At 39.2% G+C, this 24,171-nt stretch overlaps 1 protein-coding gene across 1 annotated transcript in view; it reads left to right on the forward strand.

Annotated features, from left to right (window-relative positions):
• Nucleotides 1–379: 379 nt before the first annotated feature.
• Nucleotides 380–24,171, forward strand: part of Cyyr1 (cysteine and tyrosine rich 1) — a 98,151-nt gene continuing 74,359 nt past the window's right edge. Inside the window, exons 1-2 of the mRNA XM_048422531.3 lie at nt 380–798; nt 5,672–5,774. Coding sequence (XP_048278488.3) covers nt 726–798; nt 5,672–5,774 — 176 coding nt within the window. The 5' untranslated portion in view covers nt 380–725. The remainder of the gene's footprint in view (nt 799–5,671; nt 5,775–24,171) is intronic.

The following is a 24,171-nucleotide window of genomic DNA, read 5'->3' on the forward strand; positions in this document are numbered from 1 at the left end:
GGTTTTCCCTGAATTAGTTGACAGCTTCAAGTATTTGATTAATCTACACTGTGCCAGCTTTCGGTGGAGATTGGGCGCAGTCCTTCTAGTTCCCCATTCCGGGAAACCATCCCTATCACCCTTTGTGCAATCTCCTTCTAAATCCAAAAATTCCCATATTCATTTGTTTAGACGGGAAGCTAAAGTCTCCATCCATTGCTGCAAGGCAGATGGGAAGTGTGTTAATCCAAAGGAGACAGTAGTTCCCAGGGGTAACAAAAGCCAAACAACTCAGAAGTTCCTTCCTGAGCCAAGTACCCTGTCATTCAACAGGAAAACTCGGCGAAATGGGGAGGAGTCTGTCACCTCCCCACCCCCATCCCACTTTGGTGCCACCCTCACAGATGAAATGTGAGCCTGGGTGGTCAAGGACGCCAGAGAAGCTGCCTTTTGCTTGCCAGAGCCAGCACCTTTGGGCGGGACAAAACCCCAGCTGCAGCTCTGCCAGCCAAGGACCACTGGCGCCAGCTCCCCGCAGCTAACAGGCTTCTTCAGGGCTCTGGTTAGGGTCATGGCCAGGCCTGCTCTGGACCCTGCTCTCGGCAGCACAGCCCTGTCCACCTAACAACCCTGTATCCTCCTCTGCAGGGTTTCCTGGCTGCAGGGTTTCCTGGCCGTCCCTTTACTCCACCCTCTCTCAGGTCTACCCGTCTGTCCTACAGAGCAGCTTGGTGCCACCGGCTTGGATGGACGTGCTGAGGCTGCCCCGGCGTCCTGGGGTCTTGCTTCCGAAGTTGGTTCTGCTCTTTGTCTACGCAGGTCAGTGGTAGCGGAACAGGGAGAGAGGGTGCTGGGGCTTGGGGCCATAGCAGTAAAGTAAGAGTGGAGATCCCCCTAGGAGGCAACTCCGGCTGCCCTCATGCTGGAAACCCCTTTTCTCCTTTAACATTACTCTTCTGCTTTCTTTTCTGTTTGCTAAACAACTCAGAAACTCTCTTTTAAGGGGATTTAATCTGACTAGTATAAAAACACATCTTAAGTGGACCCTGGTGGAGGGCCTGCAGAGACTTTTTAAAATACTTGAAATTTAAAGGCGAAGTTATTAAAAACAAACGCATTAGTGACTTTTGCATTTCCCGTCAGGCTGCCCCCGTTCTGAATAATCCAGTTTTTCCTCTTAGATACTTTAGACACTTTCCCGTATTCTGTAGAAGACCCACAAGGACTTGGGTCTAGCCTTGAGTCTGAGCAATCAGATGCTCTGAACTATTTCGCCAGAGTTTCTTTCTTGTTTGGTGTGATTAGGCACCTGTTTGTGAAAAGCCCCTCATTTCCCTCCTTATAATTATTCTTAGTGGCAGTTGCTAATAATTAATGAAGCAGAGTGGTATTCTTGTTCTGTGATTGATGGGGAGCCTTATGTGGCCTTTTGCTGCTTACTCAAGTATAAAGCTAATTACAAACACACTCCTTGCAACTACCTTTTCACAGAGTATAAGTTTAAAACATCTTGTGTTTCTAACTTTCTATGACAATGAATCACAGGCTGAATGATGAATCTGCAGAACTGTTTACGTCTCCATACCTACCAAGACATTGCAACTAAAGCAATGTTCTTCAACCTTGTGAGCTGCAGCCAAATAATCGAATTGCAGCATTGCAGCAAAATAATTGAATTCCTCACCCCCACCTAATCCCACACCCACCCCAGTTCTGCCAGAAAAGAGTCCTTACTTGTAGAAAAATTTAATCTATTATAAGGCAAACTAGGGCCTGGGATTGAGTACAGGCCTTTGTAGGGCATTAATCAACTGTGGTGGCCCATGTCAGATATCCCAGCTTTGGGGAGGTGGAGGCAGAAGAATCAGAAGTTCCAGGGCGTTGTCAGCTACATGTTTGGTCTGAGACCTGTCTCCCTGACCCCGGGGATATATGAGACTCCATTTCAAAAATCAGCAGATTGTGAACAGCGAATTACTGTCTAAGAGTTATCACATTAAAAATTCTACAGGGGAAATGCTGACCTTCTAATAGAAGAAATTACTACAAGTAGGGAGAGTGCCTCTTGATGAAAATAGTTCCAATTCTAGTGATGGCAGTGTTCCTGCTGTTTAGATTGTATATAGCTTCCCCGTTGGGCGGCACGAAGAATCAACTGCATTCCTGAATTTTACATCAGTGTCTCTCCCCTAGCTTCTTGAAAGCAATGATTCGATTCTTCCCACTTCTTCAGCTTATCCAAGAGACACAAACACAAGAAAATAACAAGAAGCAAATGGAGCTATAATGGCCTTGTTGCCTTGACTCAGTCAGTTCACGGAGCCACAGTTTGTGTGTTCTGAGTCGCTCCCCTGTGGCAGGCTCCACACCTGCTGTAGCCCTTCTCCAGTTCTCGGAACTACCCACGGCTCCTCCAGAGTTCAGGGAACCGATGTCACTGGACAGCAGTTAGCCGGGTGGTTTCTATCGGGAGTTTCCACGTTAAAATGCTCTCTCCTAAGTTCCTACTTAATAAGCTACAGAGTACTTGCAAGCCAACACTAATCTGTCCTATTATCTCATGTAAGGGATGCTGAATTGATGAGTTCTTTGGTGGAACCTGAACCTCAGAAGCCAGAGGCTGTTTTAAAGCTGCCATATTCATTTGATTCTAGTGCAGAGGCCATGCTTTGAGTTTTCGGAGGGGATAAGGTGAGCTCCTAGGTCTGTTTAATGTGGAAAAGCGTGTATCACAGAACAGGTACAATCTTGTACTAGCACTTTCAAAAAAGGCAGCCATATTGCTATTTCAAAAAAATAAGTCCTTTCTGCTCGTGCTTATTTTATTCAGCAGAATAGCCTCGCCCACAGGCAAGGCTAAGGGCTCAGTCAATGTGCACTTAGGAAACGCTACATGGTAAAATGTGAAATCCCAACAATGGGTAGCTCAGTTAGGTTGGAATTAAGAGATGCAACTGGACACATGTGGTTAGATGCCTGAATATTCAATAAGTGATTTGCTGGTTTCACAACACACACACATATGCACACACAAAACCTAAGTGGATACATTGACTATGGCCTAGTTACATTGCACAAAGCAAGCATAATACAGTAATGGTCTATTTGGTTAGGCAAATGAGAGTAAATTCTTCTACGTTTAACACATCGCGCTTTTTCGTGGAGGAGCTTTTGGAAAGATCCTGATGAAGTGTTTATGTTATTGTCCAACCCCCACTGCAGGTTACAAAGACAGGATTCTATCAAGGTTTTACCTTCCGGGCCTCAGCCTGTGCTTTCTGCCCCTCCTTTTCCTTCCTGTCTTAGTCTCACAGAAGCCATTTCTAAGCAAAGACTTCTAGCCAGATAGTGCTATTCAGGACTACACATTCCTGAAGGTGGGGTGGGCAAATATTCTGGGGGAGCTTTCCAGATCTCACCTTTCATTAAAAAATGCTTGAAGACAGTTTGAACTGACTGTCAGGGATATTTGGATATTAGGAATGATGTTATTTTGTCTTCAGAGGGCAACCGGACTGCTCTGTGATTATTTCACGAAGAAGAGAGAGTCAGCCTCGTGTAGTCCAAACTATAATCTTCATCATATTATCCTCAGAATATGAGAAAAAGAAACTATGATAATACAATAAGCTTTGAAGTCTGATTGAAGCCTTGGTTAGCAAGGGCTATGATTGTTAGACCATTCATCAAGCTACTAAATTTACCCTTTTCCATAGTTTAATTCTGGGAAGTAGACAACGGGGCTAGAAAATTCCATAAAAATACTGAACAGTGTGTGACATGACATGGATGTTTGCTGCAGAAATTATCCAGTTTCTTAGCCAGAAAATCCGGGGCTTGGCTTCCTGTTAGGTTGGCTCACTGTATTTTGATAACACTGTGTCCTTATGACAGCAGCACCTAGTGCAATGGGGGACAGTTGAATCGTTTAATTCCAGGGCAGCTGAATTGTAAATCACTGCCCCCAACACCATGACTTCATGATCTGAGTAGTTGGAAAAGACAAAAACAGTGGCACATCTCTAAACTCTGAACGTGGCTGACTTGGCTAAATACTTGAATCAATTCAACAACAACAAAAAATTGAGCGGAGAAATTCAGTAAGAACACTGCAGAATAAGAAGGCTAAAAAATTATGATGTCCTAGATGGGAAAGGTGGCATATACCTCGAATCTAATCTCAGTGTTCAGAAGGGGAAGTCAAGACATCTGGAGGTAAATATCATCTTCGGCATTCATGTAGCCAGTCAAGCCTGGGCTACATTACCAAGGTATATCTATAAAACAAACCAAAGAAACTTAAAAGAAATGGTGCACTTTGTTTGAAAACACTATTGTTAATGCAGAAGCTCCTCTCTTGGAGCTATATGATTTATTATGTTTCTTGTGTGGATTTAAGTAGAATAGCAAAAATAATTTCCCTCTCCAGTCAAGTGGAAACCTTTAAAGTTCATTTTGTTGATCTGTGATATAGAAATAAAACGAATAAGAAGAAAATATGACCTTTCTCACTTGCTCCACAAAACCCACATTAATTAACGAAGTCAGACAGGATGTACTCCATTTGGATCACATCTTAGAAAAACCTGACATAAAAACTCGCTAAAGTTTTCTTTGTAAGAGACAGGAATAAAAGAACATGTGACCATAAGTATAATACCTCGTATTTTCACTATTTTAACCTTAACAGGAAACCAAAAACTTCATTTAATTTTTATCATACAATTGACATTGCTTTCAGTAGTTCTGTTGAAAATGGCTTATTTTGAAATTCTTGAGCATAGACTGCAAACTGGAACTATAGTGTTTGAGATGTGTACCTGAAACCCAGCCACCATAATTAATCCTCATAATTGTCAAAGCTTAATGGTAACTCTATACAGAAAAGTAAATCACTTAGGTAGAACAAAAAATGCTGTTGAAGGTCAGTTAAATATTTTCATATAAATTTTCTTGTTGAAAAGTACTTAAGGAAAAAGCAATGTGGTCATATTAGGTCCAACATATCTTTTTAATCAGAAATTTCCTGCTTAACATTATACTGTTTTATAGCTTATTGATTCTTCAATATGGCATTAAGTAAGCTGTCAATTTACAAGTTATTTATATGAACATCTTTGGTACTCAACTCATTATCTTCCAAGTCTAATGGACCAACAGCATACATACTAAACTATGTAATTGTATGTATAGGAACTATAATTGCAGAGGTAAAAAATGACAACATAAAAGAAAGCACATAAATGAATTACCACGGCAAATGTACATATTAGTTTTCAATGGTTACTATTGGTATTACCTATGTCAATGATAATTTCTATTAATTGAAGTTAATAGAGAATCAACACTCTAAAATCATGAAACTGTGTTGTTTAGAAACTATGATAAGAACTCTAATGACAACTTTATTGACTGATGGGTTGATGCATTTTTTTCATCTTAATCTTGTTCACCCAAAGTCAACTACAGTTAGAGTGTTCAGAGCAAGGACTTGGGAGGAAGGCTTTATTTCTACCAGCTAAGTCTACTGGGGAGAAAAGCCAACTGAGACCCTTGGAAACGTTTTGGAATTTAGAGTGTGAAAATGAACATCGATGTGCTAAAAACTGGTTGACTGACTCAGACACGAAGAGAATCAATTTTCTTTAAGCTGTGACTTCACAACTCAACTGCTCTCCTTTTTCCTTTGCAGAGGATTGCCTTGCTCAGTGCGGGAAAGACTGCAGGTCTTACTGCTGCGATGGAAGCACCCCCTACTGTTGCTCCTACTATGCCTACATTGGAAACATTCTTTCGTGAGTAGTGCTCCAAATGGACAGTGTTCTTATTCCTTTGGTCAAGTTACACTTTCAAGTAACACTAAGTGACAGGTGCAGACTGGAGAATGAAGGTTGGTGCAGAAGATGGTGTCTCACGCCTGTAATTCCAACACTGGGGAGGCTGACCCAGAAGAATTGCCATGGGTTTGAAGCTAGCCTGTGTAATATTTTTAGTTCGAGTCTAGTCTCAGCTTCTATGTGTGATTTCATCACACACACACAGACACACACACACACACACACACACACACACACATTTATTATTGATTTAAAATCTTTACTAGAGGGGAAACATGCATTAATAACTTGTGTAACTTCTTAGATGACAGATGTGTAAATTAATAAAAATTACCTCTATTAGTGGGGAGTTTGAAAAGGATCCTTTCACTGTTTCTCATGCGTATTATAGTAATGCGCTAAGTAGTCTTATTATTGATAACACTTTCATGATATGGTTTTGTGTCCTGTGTTGAAGGATGTATAAACTAACATTTGTTGTTTAATGATGGCCAGCTTCTTTTACCAACTGTGCCCTAACTGTCTAATACATCCACTAGTTAAGGAAAAGGACAGGTTGTGAATAAAGGAAACAATTGTAATAGGAAATCTTAGTTATTTTCATAATGTATATAAGACAACTGAGAGGAACAGACTTAGAACCTAAATGAAGGCAGGCATGAATTATATGTAATCATACCTCACACACATGAGAAGTACAGATGGTAAGTAGCTTCCTGTATTGGATTCAAAATATATTTTACTGCTGCTACTGAGCAGAGGACAATGAAGGTAAAGCCTGCCTTTGGACTGAAAAGCTAGGAAATTATTTCATGAGTGTGGGCTTGCAATTCCTCTGCCCATAAAGTTGGCAGTGAAAAAGCCCTTCCTGCAGTGAGACTCTCCTCTGGTGCGCTCTCAGCTATGAGCTGGTCCATGTTCTATCCTTTGATGCTCTTCTTTTTTACGTGCACATGGATAGAGTGGGAGGAACTCTTCCATTCTCAAGTAGTTCTGCTTAGCTTCTGCCTTCCAAAGGCTCAAGAGGAAGCAGGAAGTGTTAGGCTAGGTTCAGCAGGTCCAGCTTTTCCGGGAACATTTCCACTGAGATGCTGACAACAAAATCCTCTGTTTCTCAAAAGGGAAACCTGACACAGAAACTCTCTAGAATTCGTGCTAGACCTGATATTAGAGATCTGTTAGACTATAGACCTCACTCCCCAAACATCTGGTTTGGGATATTATTGATGACTGTTAGCTATGGAAGAAATTCCAGCATGAAATTTTAAAAATGACTTACTAATTTTCAGTAGAAATCAAATATTCAATGAAATATAAACTAAGTCAAATTTATGAATTTTTCCTTATGGAAGATTTATTGGGAAAGCAATTAATTGTCCATCAATAATCATTTTTTTACAGAAATGGGGTAACTCAGATCATGTCACAGAATATAAGATAATATAAAGCTTCTGATTATTAAATCATGTGTTTTATAATGATTTCTGAATGCCATGTAGATATGTGAGTGGAAACAGTGAGGGCAGGAGTGAGCGAGTCTGGGACTTGGTTCAGCGGCCCGGAGGCCATCATCTGTGCAGTCACCGCTTGCTTTCCAGCTTTCCAATGCGCCTCGTGCCCAGTGTCCTGGCTCCTCGCTCCCTCTTAGATGGAAATAAATATCATGGACTCAACTATTAGCCAAAATATCTTAAAATGTTTAATTTGAAGATATGCTTTCTGTGGCTTAAATTCAAAAAATGCAATTTACACACCTTTCTGGTCAACACATTTATCTGGGTTATTAGAACCATGTGCTTGTTCCATACAGAGGGGACAAGGAATTGTGTTTTAGAAGGGAAAAGTAAACACAGATGGCATTATATTTCAGGCAGTTAAAACTGAACTTTCTGTCAAAAATAGAAACTTCTTAGTAAATCTCTTGCTAAACAATACTTAGGGGGAAAAAAACCTTTAAAGTGTTTTTCCCAGTGGAAGAAGGAGGATACATTTTCAGGATTTCCAGTCATTGTTTTACATTTGAAAAGAGTTCTCAACTCCACCCAAGATTTTTTTCTGTTATTTTGTAGTGGGGGAATGGGGGGTGGGGCAATCTAAGAATGCTCACAAGAGTTCTTTCATGCACAGATTTCCCAATATTTCTGGTTTGGAATTAAAAAACTACGCTTCCTCTCTTTTAAGCATCTGGCACATTCGGTTAAATAATTTGGACCATCTTAACAGAAAGTTAAACTTTTATGCTAGCAGAAAAGTAGAAAAGAAGAAAGCAATTGAGATAATAAAATATATCTTGAATAATTTTATAAATTGATTCTGCCTCATGGTTTATTTTCAAAATAAAGATGTTGGCTTAGTTTTAAATGAACTTTGAAAGCAATGAGGAAGAATTGGGAAGATAACTTAGGGCATTCTGTAATGTCTGTAAACAGGTTAAGTGAGGTCTATGGGGCCTTTTTCCTGGGGCTCCCTCTGCAACTGCAGCAATAGCAGGTAAGGGGATAGAGACTCATTGTTTTTTGTTTTTTTTAAAAAAAAACTTGTGCTGTGTGTTTGTGTGTGTGAGAGAGAGAGAGAGAGTGGGGGGGGGGGAATGAGACAGAGAGGGAGAGAGTATGCAGTGAGATGTTTAGAGAAAGCTTCCCAAATGGCAGCTGATAAGAGATTTGAAGAAAGGGTAGCATGTTCACACAAATGGACGGTGAAGGAAGGGAAATGCCTTCCAGACAGAGAGACTCCTACACATGCAGCCAAAGATAGAAGCAAGGAAATGATCTCTTGTTCAAAGTCGCTGGGGCAGGGGCTGGGGGTGGGGAGTGAGGGAGAGTTTATTTTGGATTCAAAGATAGAAAATTATGGGTCCAATAAAAGATGAATTGTTATTAAGAGACTCCTATTGGCTATGTCTCCTCAAATTAAGATGAAATAATCCGTATTCCATGGTAAAAGTATACATCTGACTTTATGCAGTGTGGCCAGAGTCTTAGATAACACCAAGAACATAGAGAACAAGATGATCTCCATCATCCCTAGTATGTAAGAGTATTCCATTGATAAAAGATCAGAACGTATCCTCTGAGACTGGGCATTATGTGGGACACTTTGGATAAAGTACATGAGCTGATAGGTTTTCTATATTTAAGAGATTTCTGATAATATGAGCAACCACTTGACGTTTAAAAGGCTCTCTTTGCTTAAAAAAAAACTGAAAATTTGGTTTAATTTGAAATTAGAAATAAGGAGTTTCCCATCAGATTTATTCGCAGGCATCATTCAGCAACTCTCCTACAGAGAAGGCGGGGCAGACACCGTGATGGACAGGCAAAGAGGTGAGGAGGTGACAGCACTCAGGCTGCTGATCAAACCCAGCTGACATTCCCTACAAGTGAGCCCAGGGTAAAGCTGGAGTTTGTAGAGTGCTCCTTAGAACTGGCAGAATCCAAGAGAACACAGGGGGTTACCCAGTCACTATTTACTGTGATCCACGGTAGCAAACTAAAAACTAAAAATTTGTTACTGAAAATAATGACACCCTGCCATGCCAGAAAATTATTGTACAACCTTAAATGTGTGCAATCTTCAATGTGAGCCAGACTGTTGGGAGGTAGTGTGAGCCAACCATCAGATGTAGGACTTAAATCTCTATCTCAAAAATAAGATTTTGTTTTTCCAGTCTGCCATTGTAAGATTAGTCTCAAACACATCATCTAATACCAATAATAATAATAATAATAATAATAATAATAATAATTTCCACAGAAAGAACTAATAATGGAGAACCTGGAAGGATTCGGTTTCTTTTCTTCTCAATGAGATGTGAAAAATGTATTACCCACAGTTTTACAAAGACAGTCAATAAATACCACGACTGTGATTTTAGAGCCAGGCTATGCATGAGAGTAAGAGGAAGTTAACAGATAAAGGTTTTACATTTTCAAATGGCATTTGTGGTCCTGTGATCACTAAGTAGTTGAGGATGTTAATTAAACTCAGGAGACTTGTGCATCTGTTAAGAACAGCTGAAAAAGTGAAATAAAATGATCTTAGTTTCAGAAATGAGAAAAATAACTATGAAAAGTAAGCACTGAGCAAATCGAAGTTTCTGACTATTCTAGTTTGTTTTCTGTTACTGTGATTAACTCCACAATCAAAGCCCATTTGCGGAGGAAAGGGTTGATTTGGTTTACACAGTCTGTCATAGAGGGAGGTGAAGAAAGGAATCTGGAGGCAGGTACTGCCACAGAGATGGTAAAGGAATGACTTTGCTGCCCGTGGCTTGTTCAGCTTGCCTTCTTATACAACCCAGTAACACCGATCCAGATGTGGCACCATTTCCAGTGGGCTTGACCTTCCCACATCAAGCACTGATCTATAAAATGCCCCTACAGAGATGCCCATGGGGTCACTCTATTGGGGGCAATTCTTCAGTTAAAGCTCCCTATGTCTAGGTGACTCTATTTTTTTGTTGAGCTGGTAAAAAGAAAATACGAACAAAGACAGTGAAAGTCTCATTTTTGTTTTAATAATAACACCATGATGAACAACAACAACAAAAAATAGTGTTAAAATAAGTTGAACCTGATTGAAAATATAACAATATCAAAAAAGAAAGTAGATGTCTTCCAGAAGGTGTTTTATATGTTTGGAATTATTTTATTAACAGGAAATATGAGTGCATTAATAAATGAAACTTTTCAGTCAAATTTATTATCTACTCAAATTGCCTTTGTATATGAAATCTACTTATCATAAATATAATTGGCTTTAAGAAAAAATAAGTGAAGTTTGTAGGACACAGTCCCAACAAATTATTTCTACAAATGCACTCCCAGCTACCAGCGACCAGTACCGTGCTCTGGAATGGAAGTCTGGCATAACCAAAGAAAAACAGGCTTCACTTTGACTTAAGGGTGCTCTGAAGGCTACTTGGAGAGGAGTGATTGTGAAATAAACCTCAAGAGCTGGGAGTGTTGCATAGTTGCTAGAAAGCTTGACTCACATGGACAAGAGCCTCACTTGGATCTCCAGCACCGCCCAAACCAAGTGTGGTGGTATATTCCTGTAGGGTCAGGCATTAGAAGGTGGAGGCAGAGTGGTCAGGAGTTCAAAGCCGCCTTCAGCTATGAGACGTTGAGAGCCACCCAACCTTCAGGACACTCTGTCATAAGTAAAGAAATCTCAAAAGTGAAAGGAACTGATAAAAATATATTCCACATTGTTAAAACACTTATAAAACTAAGGACAGAAGGGAATTTTTGATTGATAGATTATCTTCATAAAGTCAAATTACTTTGCCATAATACCCATACTTAGTGGTATGAAATTGATGTCTCCCTTTAAAGCCAACAGTAGACAAGCCTGTCGGTCACTGTGGCCACTTGACATTGTACCAGAAATCTTAATCTGTATGACCCACAGATGCAATAAAAAAGATAAAATGATTGGAAAGACAAAAACTGTCACCATTTTTAAATGATGTGACTGTCATTATGAAGACTTTCTAAACTAACAAGAGAATATCACAATCTGTGCACTGAAGTCAGTGGACTGCTAAATACCAGTAACACATATTAGGAATCACAATGTGTATATAAACAAATACCCCAGAGCACCCTGGGACCATAAGAGAGGGGAGTTAAGGCTCAGCAGAGTACTTGCCTTGCACGCGGAATGTCCTGCCTTCCAGCCCATCATCCCTACACCCCCCAATACACAATAGACTCGAAGTAAATAGCAAACAACTCCATAAAAGCTTGACATTTCCCAAGAAACACAAACACATAAAAGATCAATATTATTATTTATTTTTGTGTCACTGTGGCCAAAACACCTGATTGCGTGACTACTCTACTTGAGCAGAATCTCTGGATTAGAAGAGTGTGTGTGGCAAGAGATCTTCACTGCTCTTTGGCAGGAAGCAGAGGAGACAGGGGGGAGTCAAGGATGACACACCTTCAAGGACCTGTTTCTAATGGTCGCCTTTCTCCAGTTAGGTCCCTCCTCAAATTCTCAGAACTTGCCAAAACAGCACCGCCAACTAGGTACCTAGGCTCTACTGCATGTGCCTATGAGGACATTTCTTTTTCAGACCACATCCGGATGAGTGGGGAAGAGAGGCGGCATTCTTCTGTGGGTAGAATATTGTAGGTATGTCAATATATTCGACTTGGCCAGTTCTTCCAGGGCTCTCTGTCAATTCCCTGTCATTTCAGGTAAAATCCTCAGAATGGCTTTTTATTGAGTTTGGGAGACTGGCTCTCAGGTTTATGTGTGATAAAGAGCTTAGAAAACTGGAAATGGTTGTCATAAAAGCAGGGCAAGCAGACATTTCCTGTAGACATGAGAGATAGGAACATTTATCATACCCCTACGATCCTGGTTACTCAGGGGCTCAAGGAAGAATGAGCATGAGGCCAAAACTAGGCAGGGAAGCATAGTGAGCTCCTTTCTCTAGAGGAAAATAGTGCCTGTAAGATATCTCAGTGGGTAAATGTGCTGCCTGAACAGGGCTGGCAACCTGAGTTTGAGCCCCACAACCCATAGTGGAAAGAGAGAATTAAAGAGAATTAACTCCTTAGTGTTGAAGATGTCCTTTGATCTTTACACATGCCCCACTGCACACACATGGCTGTCATCTCTCTCTCTCTTTCTTCTTTCTCTCTCTCTCTCTTTCTCTCTCTGTATCTCTGTCTGTCTTTCTGTCTGTCTCTCTTTCTCCCTGTGCGTGTGTCTCTCTCTCTCACACACACATACACACAACTATAATAATAAATAGTAATGATAACAATAAATTTAAAAATAAAATATGCTTATTAAAAATAAATTGTGTGTTATTAGTGATGGAAAAATCAAAAGAATGTAGGGCTTAGAAATTTGATGGTTTCAATGTGATAAACAGGAGAAGCAACACTGACAACAACAGGGAAGAGGGAGGCTGGACAAACATGGGAGAGGAGGAGCACATCGCTGTCCACCAAATCAGCTGCTTTCCCAGGCTATAACACAAATGCAGGCATTTACAGGCTTTTCAAATGGGCAGAGAGCAACTTCATAACCTATGTTGTCAAATGCTGCAGTGTTTTCCCTAGGAAGAAACAACAAGCTTGAGACTATGATGTGTTGAATGTGATATAAATGGCCCAGGATACATGCATCTAGTCACGTGTGTAATCCCTATGTGTGTATGTGTCCTATAAGTTAAAAATACACTTAATTTATTGTACAATAATCATAGGAATTCAATATAAACAGCACGTCGAGTTTCTGATTTTGCTCTTAAGCTCGCAATGAGCGGTACCTCACCACCTCAGTGTGGTGACAGCGGAAGCAGGCACAGCTCCTGGTGAGGCCACCATCACAGCAGAAGCACCTGGTGCTGGACAAGGCACGGTCCCAGCACTTCCTGGTTCTTATGTGGTAACTGTTTTCATTACTGTAGCAAACACCTGGATACATCCCACATGGTAAGAGAAAAGGCTTACCGTGATCTAGACTTTCAGAGGTTCTGATTCCAAAGTTACTTTCTCTGCCTGCTTTGAGCCCGAGGCAGCACTGTACATCATTACTAGAGTGTGTAGGCAAGAGGACTGTTGCCTCATAGTGCCCAGGGGGAAAGAGAGAGTTCTGGGTCACAGTATTGTCACCAAGGGCACATCCCCAACTTCCGTTTATTGAATCGTACCTCTGAAATCTCACATGTTCAATTGCATCAAACAGATGAACACACTTTAACACATGGGCTTTGGGGATATTCCACATCTGAACTGTAGTATTGTGTTTTCATATCCCATCATGTCTTCAAAGTGCCCATCTCTGTGTGTGTGTGTGTGTGTGTGTGTGTTAAGGGAGTAGGACTTTGTCTAAGATAATTTTAGCTAACTCTAGATTAATATAAGTCTACAAGGCTGACTTAAGATCAGCTCAGCTGAACTTGACTGTTCTATAGGATATAGGCATTCAGCTTTCCATTGCCGTGATGGAGCTCCTGAAGATATGAAAGTCACAAGATAGGGATGAATGAAAAGGATCCATCACTATCATTAGGAGGACCTCAACGGTGTACTTGGGGAGGTTCCCTTTCTTGACCTCAATATCCGGATTAAAAGTTATCTTCTCTGCTACTTCTCTACCCTAATATCCTCTGCTGCTATAACACTGTTCTCTCTCTACCCTATTATCCATCAGTTCCTAAGGTCACTTGTTTGCCCTCAATCCCCAAGCCCTGCAAGGGTAAGAAGTCAATCTGCCCACCCACCATCAAAGCTCTCGGCTCTAGGGGACTGATAACATACCATTTTAATGTGAGTCAATCCTCCATTGAAGCACGACACCTTGAGAGTTTGTGGGCACTGAATTATTAATATGCCTCATCTGGATAAATATTTATTTAGAAAACTCAAATCATAATTTAAATATGTTATTGGCTTCTGAGACTATCCTTCCATGGAATATAGATTAGGTGCTATCATAGCAAAGGGAATGAGAGTCACTCATCACTCCCTAATCACACTGTTTATGATAAATTAGAATTATATGAGAGGAACTGGAGTTGAAATGCTGATTTGATTATAATGATTTAACGTCTGTATTTCCTGGTGAGTGTGCTCCATCAATGAGGCAAAAGGATCCACCAGCCATAGTCTGTTATGCCAAGGGGCTCCTAGGTGTCTTTATTCCCTTCCATAATTTGGGGATATAAAATGTTTTATTGAGAAAGGAAAAATTACATACACTCAGTGATTTTCTTTGCTTCATTGTATCTGAAGAATTCTGGCAGCCAGCTGCGCCCAGAACAGTGTCTCCCAACTGTTTCTCAACTCCTGGATGTTAGGAAGAACACAATTCATAACTAATGAAAATTTCAGCAGGCAAGGATAACCTCATAAAGTCTAATAAGATTCCATCTTGAAGTACCGTGGGTGGAAGTCTGGGCTATTTAACCCATAGAATCTCTGCAACTCAAGACAAACAGAATTTGAGGTTTCTATATGATTATAATGGAAAGGGGCAGAAAGAAGTAGACCTTAGCTGCAACAAGAGGAATCCTTGTGTTTGTACACCTCACACAAAATTACAGAAAATATCACAAATTACTTCAACCATATTTCTGTACACATCTGCACTGGCAAGAAGTCAGGGCTTTCCGTGGCCCTCTGGACTACCAAGATCTGCTACAGCCACCTGCTGACACTGGAGCATTTCTGCCACAGAGCGCACCCTCGGTCTTCCTGGGAAGCAATCCTCCCTTTCCAACAAACGTGGTTATAATCTGCTGACTAGAAGGCAGCTCAATAAGTGTTGCATTCTTCAGGTCAGTGAAAGTCACGCATCCTAAGTTGACATGCCTGCCATGTTACCATAGGCTGACCAGGGAGTAAGAACACGGAGTCAGAAGCAGGAAGAGGTCTAAATAAAGATACATAACTCTTATTTATGAAGAGAAATAGCCAAAGCCAAGAAGTAAAGATTTGCTTCACAAATGGATTTGTTATAGAATTCTAATTAATTTCCTTTCCAAAATTTAATTCACAAGTGCTCTGGCATCTATTTTGAACAATTCTGGCTCTTCTCTAGTGAGACATGAATGATTAATGTACGCAACAGCATCCTGGTGGCTGTGCATTTCTGCAGTATGATCATGTTGATCTATAGATACAAGTGTGCCTTTGTGTGTAGCAGTTCAGAATTGCCTGGATTAGGCTTTTCAAAGGTTGCACTAATCAGCAGTTCTCTCAATAGAAGTCAGTGCTTATAAAACTTACAAGTGTGGTAAGGACAACAAATTGCCATGAAAATGGTATATATATTCTATGATCACAGCAGTTCCCAGACAGAAACCATTTCCAGGGGTAGTAAATAAGAGCCAGATTGTATGCCAAATCAAAGGACTGAGATTTATCAAGACTAAAACAATTTTTTTCTTTCATCTTGTTGGCTTTATAATGACTTTGTACAGTTAACATATTACACATGTCATAAAGTATGTGCCATGTTTATGGTAATTTTTTCCTTTCTTTCTTTTCTTTTCTTTCCTTTTCCTTTCTTTCATTTTTTGTCTCCTTACTTTCCACTGTAAACCTTAGTTCTGATTCTGGGCAAGATGGAGGAAAACATACTCTGCCCCATGTCGACACCCAAACTAGCTCTCCTCCCTGGACAAGGTATGTGCAGCAGCCACTTCAGGGCTATGGATACTTGGCAAATTCAAGCCAAATTTGAAGTTCTTTGTAACTGGTTTTGCCTTTGCCAGGTTTCTTCCTCTATTTAATCCACTATGGACCAAACATAGCCCTGACAAGTAGGTGGACCTCAGTATCATACAGTACTACAGGAGGAGCTCTCTATCTCTAGCTGGGCAAGCAAAGTCTCTTTGCACTCAGGTCTTCGGGGACATTCTGTAATGTTTTTCTTCTCTCTAATCTCTTGTACCCAAGACCCTGGGTTATTCTTCAAACACTGAAGCAGCAGCAGGTACACTAACAACAATAAGGTCCAGCAGGATTCAAAACTAAGACAATTGTAATGTAGACCTGACTTTCTGATAGAATGATACAGGATCAGAATGATACAGGACCAGAATGATACAGGACAGAAGGATACATCTCCAGTCTCTAAGGAGTAAGTCTCAATCTCTTCCCAATTAATGCTCCGTCTCCCTTTCTTCTTCCTCCCTCTCTCCCTTTCCTCCTACATATGAGTCCATTGTGGATATACTGAAAGAACTGGGTAACTAAAGCACATCACTTGGCAAGAGATCCCAAAGGGGTTAAAGGAAGCAAAAAAAATGCTATGAAGATCATGACAATGAAGAAACTAAAAAGGGGTTCCTATAATTACATATGAACTCCTGAACAAATGCCTAGTCACCTCAGCTAGGGAATTGACAACAGACAAAAATAAAGATACCACCTAAGTCAAATTGACTGAACTTTATTAGTTTATTAGAGTTACTTACAGGAATAGGAATGAGGGGTCACTTAAGGGTGCAAAAGTGACTTAAAAGCAGTTGCGTCACTAAAATGCTAATGTACAGCAAGGGTGCTGGTTCATGGAGGAGAAGGAGGGGCTTAGTAAATCTGGTCAGTCTCAGGAATTCCTGAAACTCCTGAGTTGTTGACACCCAGAGTTTTAAGGACTGTCATTTTAGAATGTCCTGAGTCTTAAAGAGATTCCCTGCAGTATAGAACATTGCAACTTAAAGGAAATTGCTGTACAATAACTGCTATTCACAGAAGCGGGATCTGTTCTCTCAATGGGACCTAAATGATTACATTTTCTAACAGAATTCTGTCTTATGACATGGACTTGATAAAGTCCAAGATACAAATGCACCATTACCCAATATACAGAGTACCAAGAAAAGGACATCTCACAAGGAAGAATACAAAGAAAACATGACAGGGATGTTGGGGTTATCTGCCAGAAAATGCAGAGAAGATACTGAAAATGTGGTATAAAAGGGAAAATACTGCTTGCAATTAGTGAGGAGACTCAATATTTTAAAGTGCTGAAAATACAATGAACAGAATGAAAAAATTTAGAACAAAAAGTACAGCCACCATTTTAAAATAAATTCTCTAGATGTGCTCTGTGACAAAATAGAGATGTCATAGTAAAGAACCTGTGCACCAAAACACAAACCAATAGAAGTTATCCAGCCAGATAATTTCCCCCAAAAAAGAAGAAACCTTGGTGCCTGCAGGGTCACATCTCACATGAATGTGTCATCAGATTCACTGAGGAAAATGGGACCAGTGTGACACATTGAAGCAATGTCCAGCTTGGTGAAAGATTCCCCATACTCAAAAATCTTTGCCAATTCCAAATAGGAAAAACCCATTTAAACTTATACCCAAGCAAAGCAGAATTCTACAAGATTTTCAAAGAACTAATACCAGTACTCCTTAAGTTGTTCCACACAATAGAAACAGAAAGAACATTGCCAAACTCTTTTTACAAGGCCACAATTACCCTGATATACAAACTACATAAAAACATTACTAAGAAACAGAATTACAGACAAATCTTACTCATGAACATTGATGCAAAAATGCTCAGTAAAATACTGGCAAATAGAATCCAAGGCAAGGTTGTCCACTCTCTCTGTATCTATTCATATGGCACTTGAGGTTCTAGCTAGAGTAATAAGACAACAAAGGGAGATCAAGGGGATACAGATCAGAAAACAAGTCAAACCTTCACTATTTGCTGATTATATAACAGTTTACAGGATTGACCCCAAAAATTCTACCAAAAAGCTTTTACAACTTATAAACACCTTCAGTAATGTAACAGGATACAAGATAAAAAAAATCAGTATCCCTCCTTTATAGAGATGATAAATGGATTGAGAAAGAAATGAGAGAAACAAAAAATTAAAAACTAAGGAAAATACTTTGAAAAAACATTACTATAGAGGATCCGTGGTTTGAATACTTCTTTGATGCATTTATCTAAATTGTTCTGTTAGTATTAAAATCTCAGAAGTTAGATACTTGGCTAAAAACCTGATAGATCAAATAAGTATTGGAGGAACCAATACTTTACCCTCTCTCTCCATGCTTCTCCAATCAAAAGGGCTGATGAATCTCTCTAAGCCCATCCCTACTCTTTCTTTTTCCTCTCTATTGTATCCTGGGTTATTCAAAATCTCTACGGTTCATCCCTAATCAGCTAGTCATTGATTTTGTTCCAACTCAAAGTTAGCTTTATTAACAGTCTCTGAGTTTCACAGAGGGATCAAATATCTCACAACATTTCTCCTTTTGTCTAAATAAAAAGGAAAGGCTTTTTGCCTCTATTACAGTAAAACTACATGTTTTGTATTTGGCAAATTAGAAGAAATTACCCTATTATTTATCTACAAGCTAGATTGTTATAGATGACTAACTACTAAGCTGCATTTCTTAACTATCCTAAATAGTTTATAATAATAGCTCTCAAGGGCTAGAATTTTATGTTACATTTTTAAATTGCAATACCTTACACAAGAGTAGAAACATACACAGTACACTATAACACATATACATATACATACATATCCATATACATAAACACATACACAGTACGTAATAACAAAAATAACCTTAAATTTGTATCAATATACAAAAATTCATACCAATGTAAAATATTTGAGGTTAATATTTGCTTTTTAGTTCAAAAGTAGATTCACTAATACACCCTTTTATTCTGTCATTCCCATCTTCCCCCTTTTCTATCTGTTCAGGAAGAGATCCCTGTACCTAACCTTTTCTTAGTTTCCTCCCTGAAAATGACCAATAACAATTTGCAACCAACCTTCCTAAATGATGACAAACATCCATAACTCACAAAATTACCAAAAAAATACTCATCTCACATCTTTGGAATATGGTCTGTGGACATTGTGTTCTTAAACTTACTGCCTGCTGTTTGAGGGCAAGGGCATCTTTAGTGGACCCTGAAAAAAATTAAGATAACGATCAAGTCCTGAGAGAGCTAGCCATTGTCCAGTCTCAGTATGACAGGAAATTTCAGGGCTTATCTGAAGTCCTGGTTGGAGTAGTTAGTCTATGAGGCTAGACTATCTTAGCTAACCACTTTGACGTTATCTATGACTGTGCCAACCTGAATATGCCCGTTCTCAACTGATCTCGCATGCTAAACAGAGTCATGCCTGGTTAGACCACCTGAAAATACTGGGTGCTGTAGGGGAGAGGACAGGAGAAGCCCACATGGTGGGTGAGGGTGTGAGGACCCCATGACTGACAGAGATGTCTGTGAAGGAGAACTCAGGCAGCTGCAGAGCTGGCAGTGAGCAGCTGTGCTTCCTGTGACTGCAGAGTTGGCTGCTGCAGAAGACACCTTGTCATCCCGTGCCCCATGTGTGGTACCAGATGAAGAGTTTATCTAAATTGTTCCATTATTAATAAAAACTTGGATTTGTATAAAAGTCTGATAGATCAAGAAAGTGCTGCTAGCCCTCTCTCTCCACACTGCTCAGATTGGAATGGCCTAGGAATCTTTCGAAATCCCTTGCAACTCTTTCTTATGTCCTCCAAAATCTCTATGTCTAATTCCAACCAGCTAGTCATTGACTCTGCCCCTGACTCAATGTTAACTTTATTAACAGTCACAGTGTGATCAAATATCCCACATAACTTTTTTTTTTAATCAGAAATCACGGGACACAGAAATGTGACACTTTTTAAAGTTTTGGAATAGTAAAACTATATCTCTACCATTCTGTACCCAGACAAACTATCCCTCAGCAAAGAGAGCCATTTGGAGGTTAAGAAAATCTAAGGCTGCATTATTAAGAAAAACTGACAATATTATTAGGCCAGAAGATCTGGTCAAAAAGTTTACTAGAAGAAGGTAAGAAAAAAGCAGATGATACAAGAAAAAAAAGTTGAAATATGGGGAAGAAACTCAGGTTAAGAAAATTTGGTAATATTAGCCTGCTTTTTGTCTCCTTGTAGTCTTCAAAATGCAGTTGATTGTCACATGGAAAAGCATAATGTCCTATAATGCACTTAAAATGAGCATTGTTACACGGCAGGCACAATATCTAGTGCAGCAAACGGGGAGATTTGATGACAGGGTTTCCTATGAAAGGGATAACCAAACTCGTTCAAAATACAGACAAGTCTGTCTTTTAGCATCCCTAAGAGCGCCCACTAAAAAGCAACAGTTTCATTAATCTATAGAGTGATATATTGAAATTCACAATCTATAGATTAAAATGGAATGGCATTGATAATGAATAATTTTCACTGCCAACTTGACTTAAAAGCATTAGCCATACACCTCTGAGTCGGTCTTCTTTCCAGAGAGGTATCACCGGGAGAGGTCTGCCCTGAATTGGATCAGGACTTCTGATGCAGCACCACTAGCTTCCTCATTTCTTACTTGCCTCTGTGCCTTCCCCACTATGATGGGCTGTGCCCTCAAGCCATGGGCCAAAATGAACTCTTCAAATGCTTTAGTCAGCAATTTTGTCATAGCAGTGAAAAAAAGTAACTCAGACATGTTTGTATGCCAAGAACAAAGGACTGAAAAGGAATGAAATGAAGGAGAAATAGACGAAAGAGACTACGTTGAGTTGTAAAATTCTAGGCTTAACTCCAGAAATACTAATGGTTATGTTAACAGCCTAAACATCCCAAATAAAAGACAACAAATGACTTTTTAAAATGCAAAATACCAGCCCAAATCTATGCTATCTATATGAAGCTAATCTGAATTATAATGACTTAAAAAATTTTTTTAAAAAAATCAAGAGGATTGAAAGTGATATACCATTGAGCCAGTAATTGAAAGAAAGTGCCGTGGCTGCATTAACTTATGCAAAATGATGTTCAGAGCACAGGGTATTATCAAAGATAAATTAGGGTGCTGCATAGTGATGCAGTAGTCAATTAATCAAGGATATGTGGCCATCCTAAGTGTACATGCAGCTAATAATAAAGACCAAAAGTTCGTGAAACCGAAACTGGAAAAGCTGGGATGTGCAAAAGACAAGTCTGTGCTTAGGATGGGCCCCCTTCTCAGAACACAGAATTCCTAGAATAAAAAACCAGTAAGATTTAGAAGAGTTGACCTACATTGTGGAACTAATTGGTATGTGCAGAACATTCGAGTCAACAGAAGCCAGAATTCTCTGCAAGTGCTGTCATTAAATGTGTGTTGAGATAGGCCATGAGATAGACCATATCCGCGGTTACACACTTCCAATTGAAAAGAATGAAGTGCACATTTTGCCAGTAACATAAATATTCTGGAAATCAGGAAACAAAAAGGCAAGAGGAAATTTGATGAAGGAAATACTTGGGACCTTGGGTATGCCAATCAGCCTACCTACAAAATTAACACATGGTTCCAGAAGAAAGCATAAGACCAATTTTAAAAAATAAAGGCTTTAAACTGAACATAAAAAATAAAGACTGATGCTTACTTACACAGTGTCTGAAAAGAAATACATAACATTAAACCTTATATTAGGAAATTAATTCTTTGACTAAATAATCTGCTTCCATCTTTGGAAGTCAGGGAAAGACAAAAAAATAAGCACAAAGCAAAAATCAATAAGCATGAAGATAAAAGAACAGTAGGAAAAGAAATCCTGTGAAAATATCAATAGAATTGACAAGCTTCTAGGAACACGGGGAAAGGGAGGGGAGAGACATAAATTACCAGTGTTAGGAAAGAGTAAAATATGTCAAAGTATTTTACTCCCACAGTTAGGATAAATAACCACAAAATGGAGAAACGTCAAGCTGCAAAATGAACTTAAATCAAGGAATGCATATTTCAATTATTTCTCGTTCTTAAGAATTTTCTGTCCATCTAGACAATAAATAATCATTTAATCCCTTTCTCAGTATTTTTCAAACAGTTTGTTCTCAGCTCCTTCAATTTGCATGCCAGCTGAGATACCACTACTTGACTGGAAACTCCTGAGAGGAGTTGCATGCTATATTCATTTTTATGTCTCTTTTTTCATTATATGACCCAGTTTGAGTGTGATAAAAAATGCCATCCATTTAATAGACATTTACAGACTTAAGTAAACAAATCTTCCTTTATAAGATACAGAAAGAAAGAGCTATGGAGACCAACAGAGTCAGGTCCCTTCCTGGCAGTATTTTATCTGTTAAGTGGTCAAATTCATTTACTCCCCTAACTCTCAATGTCATCTTACTTCAAAGGAGTTGATAATATGAACTTGAAAAATCCTGTAAAGTCTGCACAGCGGCAGTGCTCGACTCTGTAGCTATGTGGATCCATAGATGGTGGGTGCTGTCACCCACGGCATATTTTTATTGAAAAGTGTAAACTTATGCCTAACAAGGGTGGTTCCCCAACTGTGTTCACTCAAGATCTGCGAAGATGAGTCCCTGAGTTGTTAGTGGGAAGCCATAGAATTTATGTTCATTTTCATCTCCTCACTATAAAATGTATATATCTCTCTGTTATAATGAACATGTATAATATTATAATACATCCATATCAGTTACACATGAAACTGTCTTGAAGTTGTATATAAGAAGTTTTTCCTGTATATGATGACTGAATATAAAGTCAGAAGAAAATTATTCAACAATGGTCTCTGTGTAAGATATACCAAGATATATCACAGCAGTGAAATTAGACGGCTTTAAATGAAAAAAATAAAAATTATCTAGAAATATCTAAAGCAACGGTTCTCAACTGATGAGATTTTTGCCCCTACAGTGGACAAACATCTTTAAAAAATAGTTAAGAAAAGTGGTGTCATTGACATCTAGTAGGTTGAAGTTAGACATGCTGCTAAACATTCTCTAACACATGGGTCAGTGTTCACAGCAAAGAATGATTTGGCTCAAAATGTCAAAAGTGGCAAAACTGAGAAACCCTGACCTGTACTAGGACATGTCTAGGGTTCTTAGTAGCTCTGTTGTGTAGACGCATTTAGAAAAATCCTCTGAGCTTTTTTTTAATAGATAGCTCAACAAACTTACAAAGAATAGATAACAATTATTTACTCTAAACTAAAATGTCACTTTCATGGGGCATTGAAATGCTGATAATGATGCCAATTAATTAGTTAATCAATTAATAAGTGAATTAATTATTTTGGTTATACAAGACAGGGTCTCTCTGTATAACACTCCTGGCTATCCTAGAGCTTTCTTTGTAGATCAGGCTGGCCTCAGACTCACAGAGATTCACTTGTCTCTGCCTCTGAGTGCTAAGATTTAAAGCATGCACCACCATGCCCTGCTGAACTGCTTGATTATTATATGACTCATTATAGTATAAGAACCATATGTCCTATGTTGGTATAAATCTACTCATGAGGAATATCTAACAGTTGCTTATATTTGGCCAAAATGTCACTCTTGGGAGTTACTAAAATGTTTGTTACCATATGTTCTATTAACAGAATGCCCTGTAATAACATAAACGGACAGAAAGACGGAACTGTTACATTTGGTAGGTGAATAGAAAGAACTGCCTGGACCCATTTTGTTAGCCCACAAGACATAGTGCTTTAAAATTTTCAAAAGAAAATAAATGCTGAACTACTCACTGCCCACCAAGGCCACCAGGCCTCCCAGGGTGTATTACTATAGGAAAGATCCTAACTGAAAAAAAAATCATGAGTCCTTTTCTAGTAAATCAAAAGCAGAAATGCACAGTTTGGACACTGGATTTTATAAGCAGCAAATGAAAAACCTCATGTTTTGAAATCATCTTCCAAGGGGGAAAAAACCCATCCTAGCTCTGCTGAAGTGCATGTGACTAATTATCTCTCTAGCACATAATTTTGTATTGCTGTTATTTTTGGATTTTGAGTCAGAGTTTCCCTGTGTAGCCTTAGCTGTCTTGGAAGTTT

The sequence above is a fragment of the Myodes glareolus genome, chromosome 2 (genome assembly GCF_982192425.1).
Source record: "Myodes glareolus chromosome 2, mMyoGla1.1, whole genome shotgun sequence".
Classification (NCBI taxonomy): domain Eukaryota; kingdom Metazoa; phylum Chordata; class Mammalia; order Rodentia; family Cricetidae; genus Myodes; species Myodes glareolus.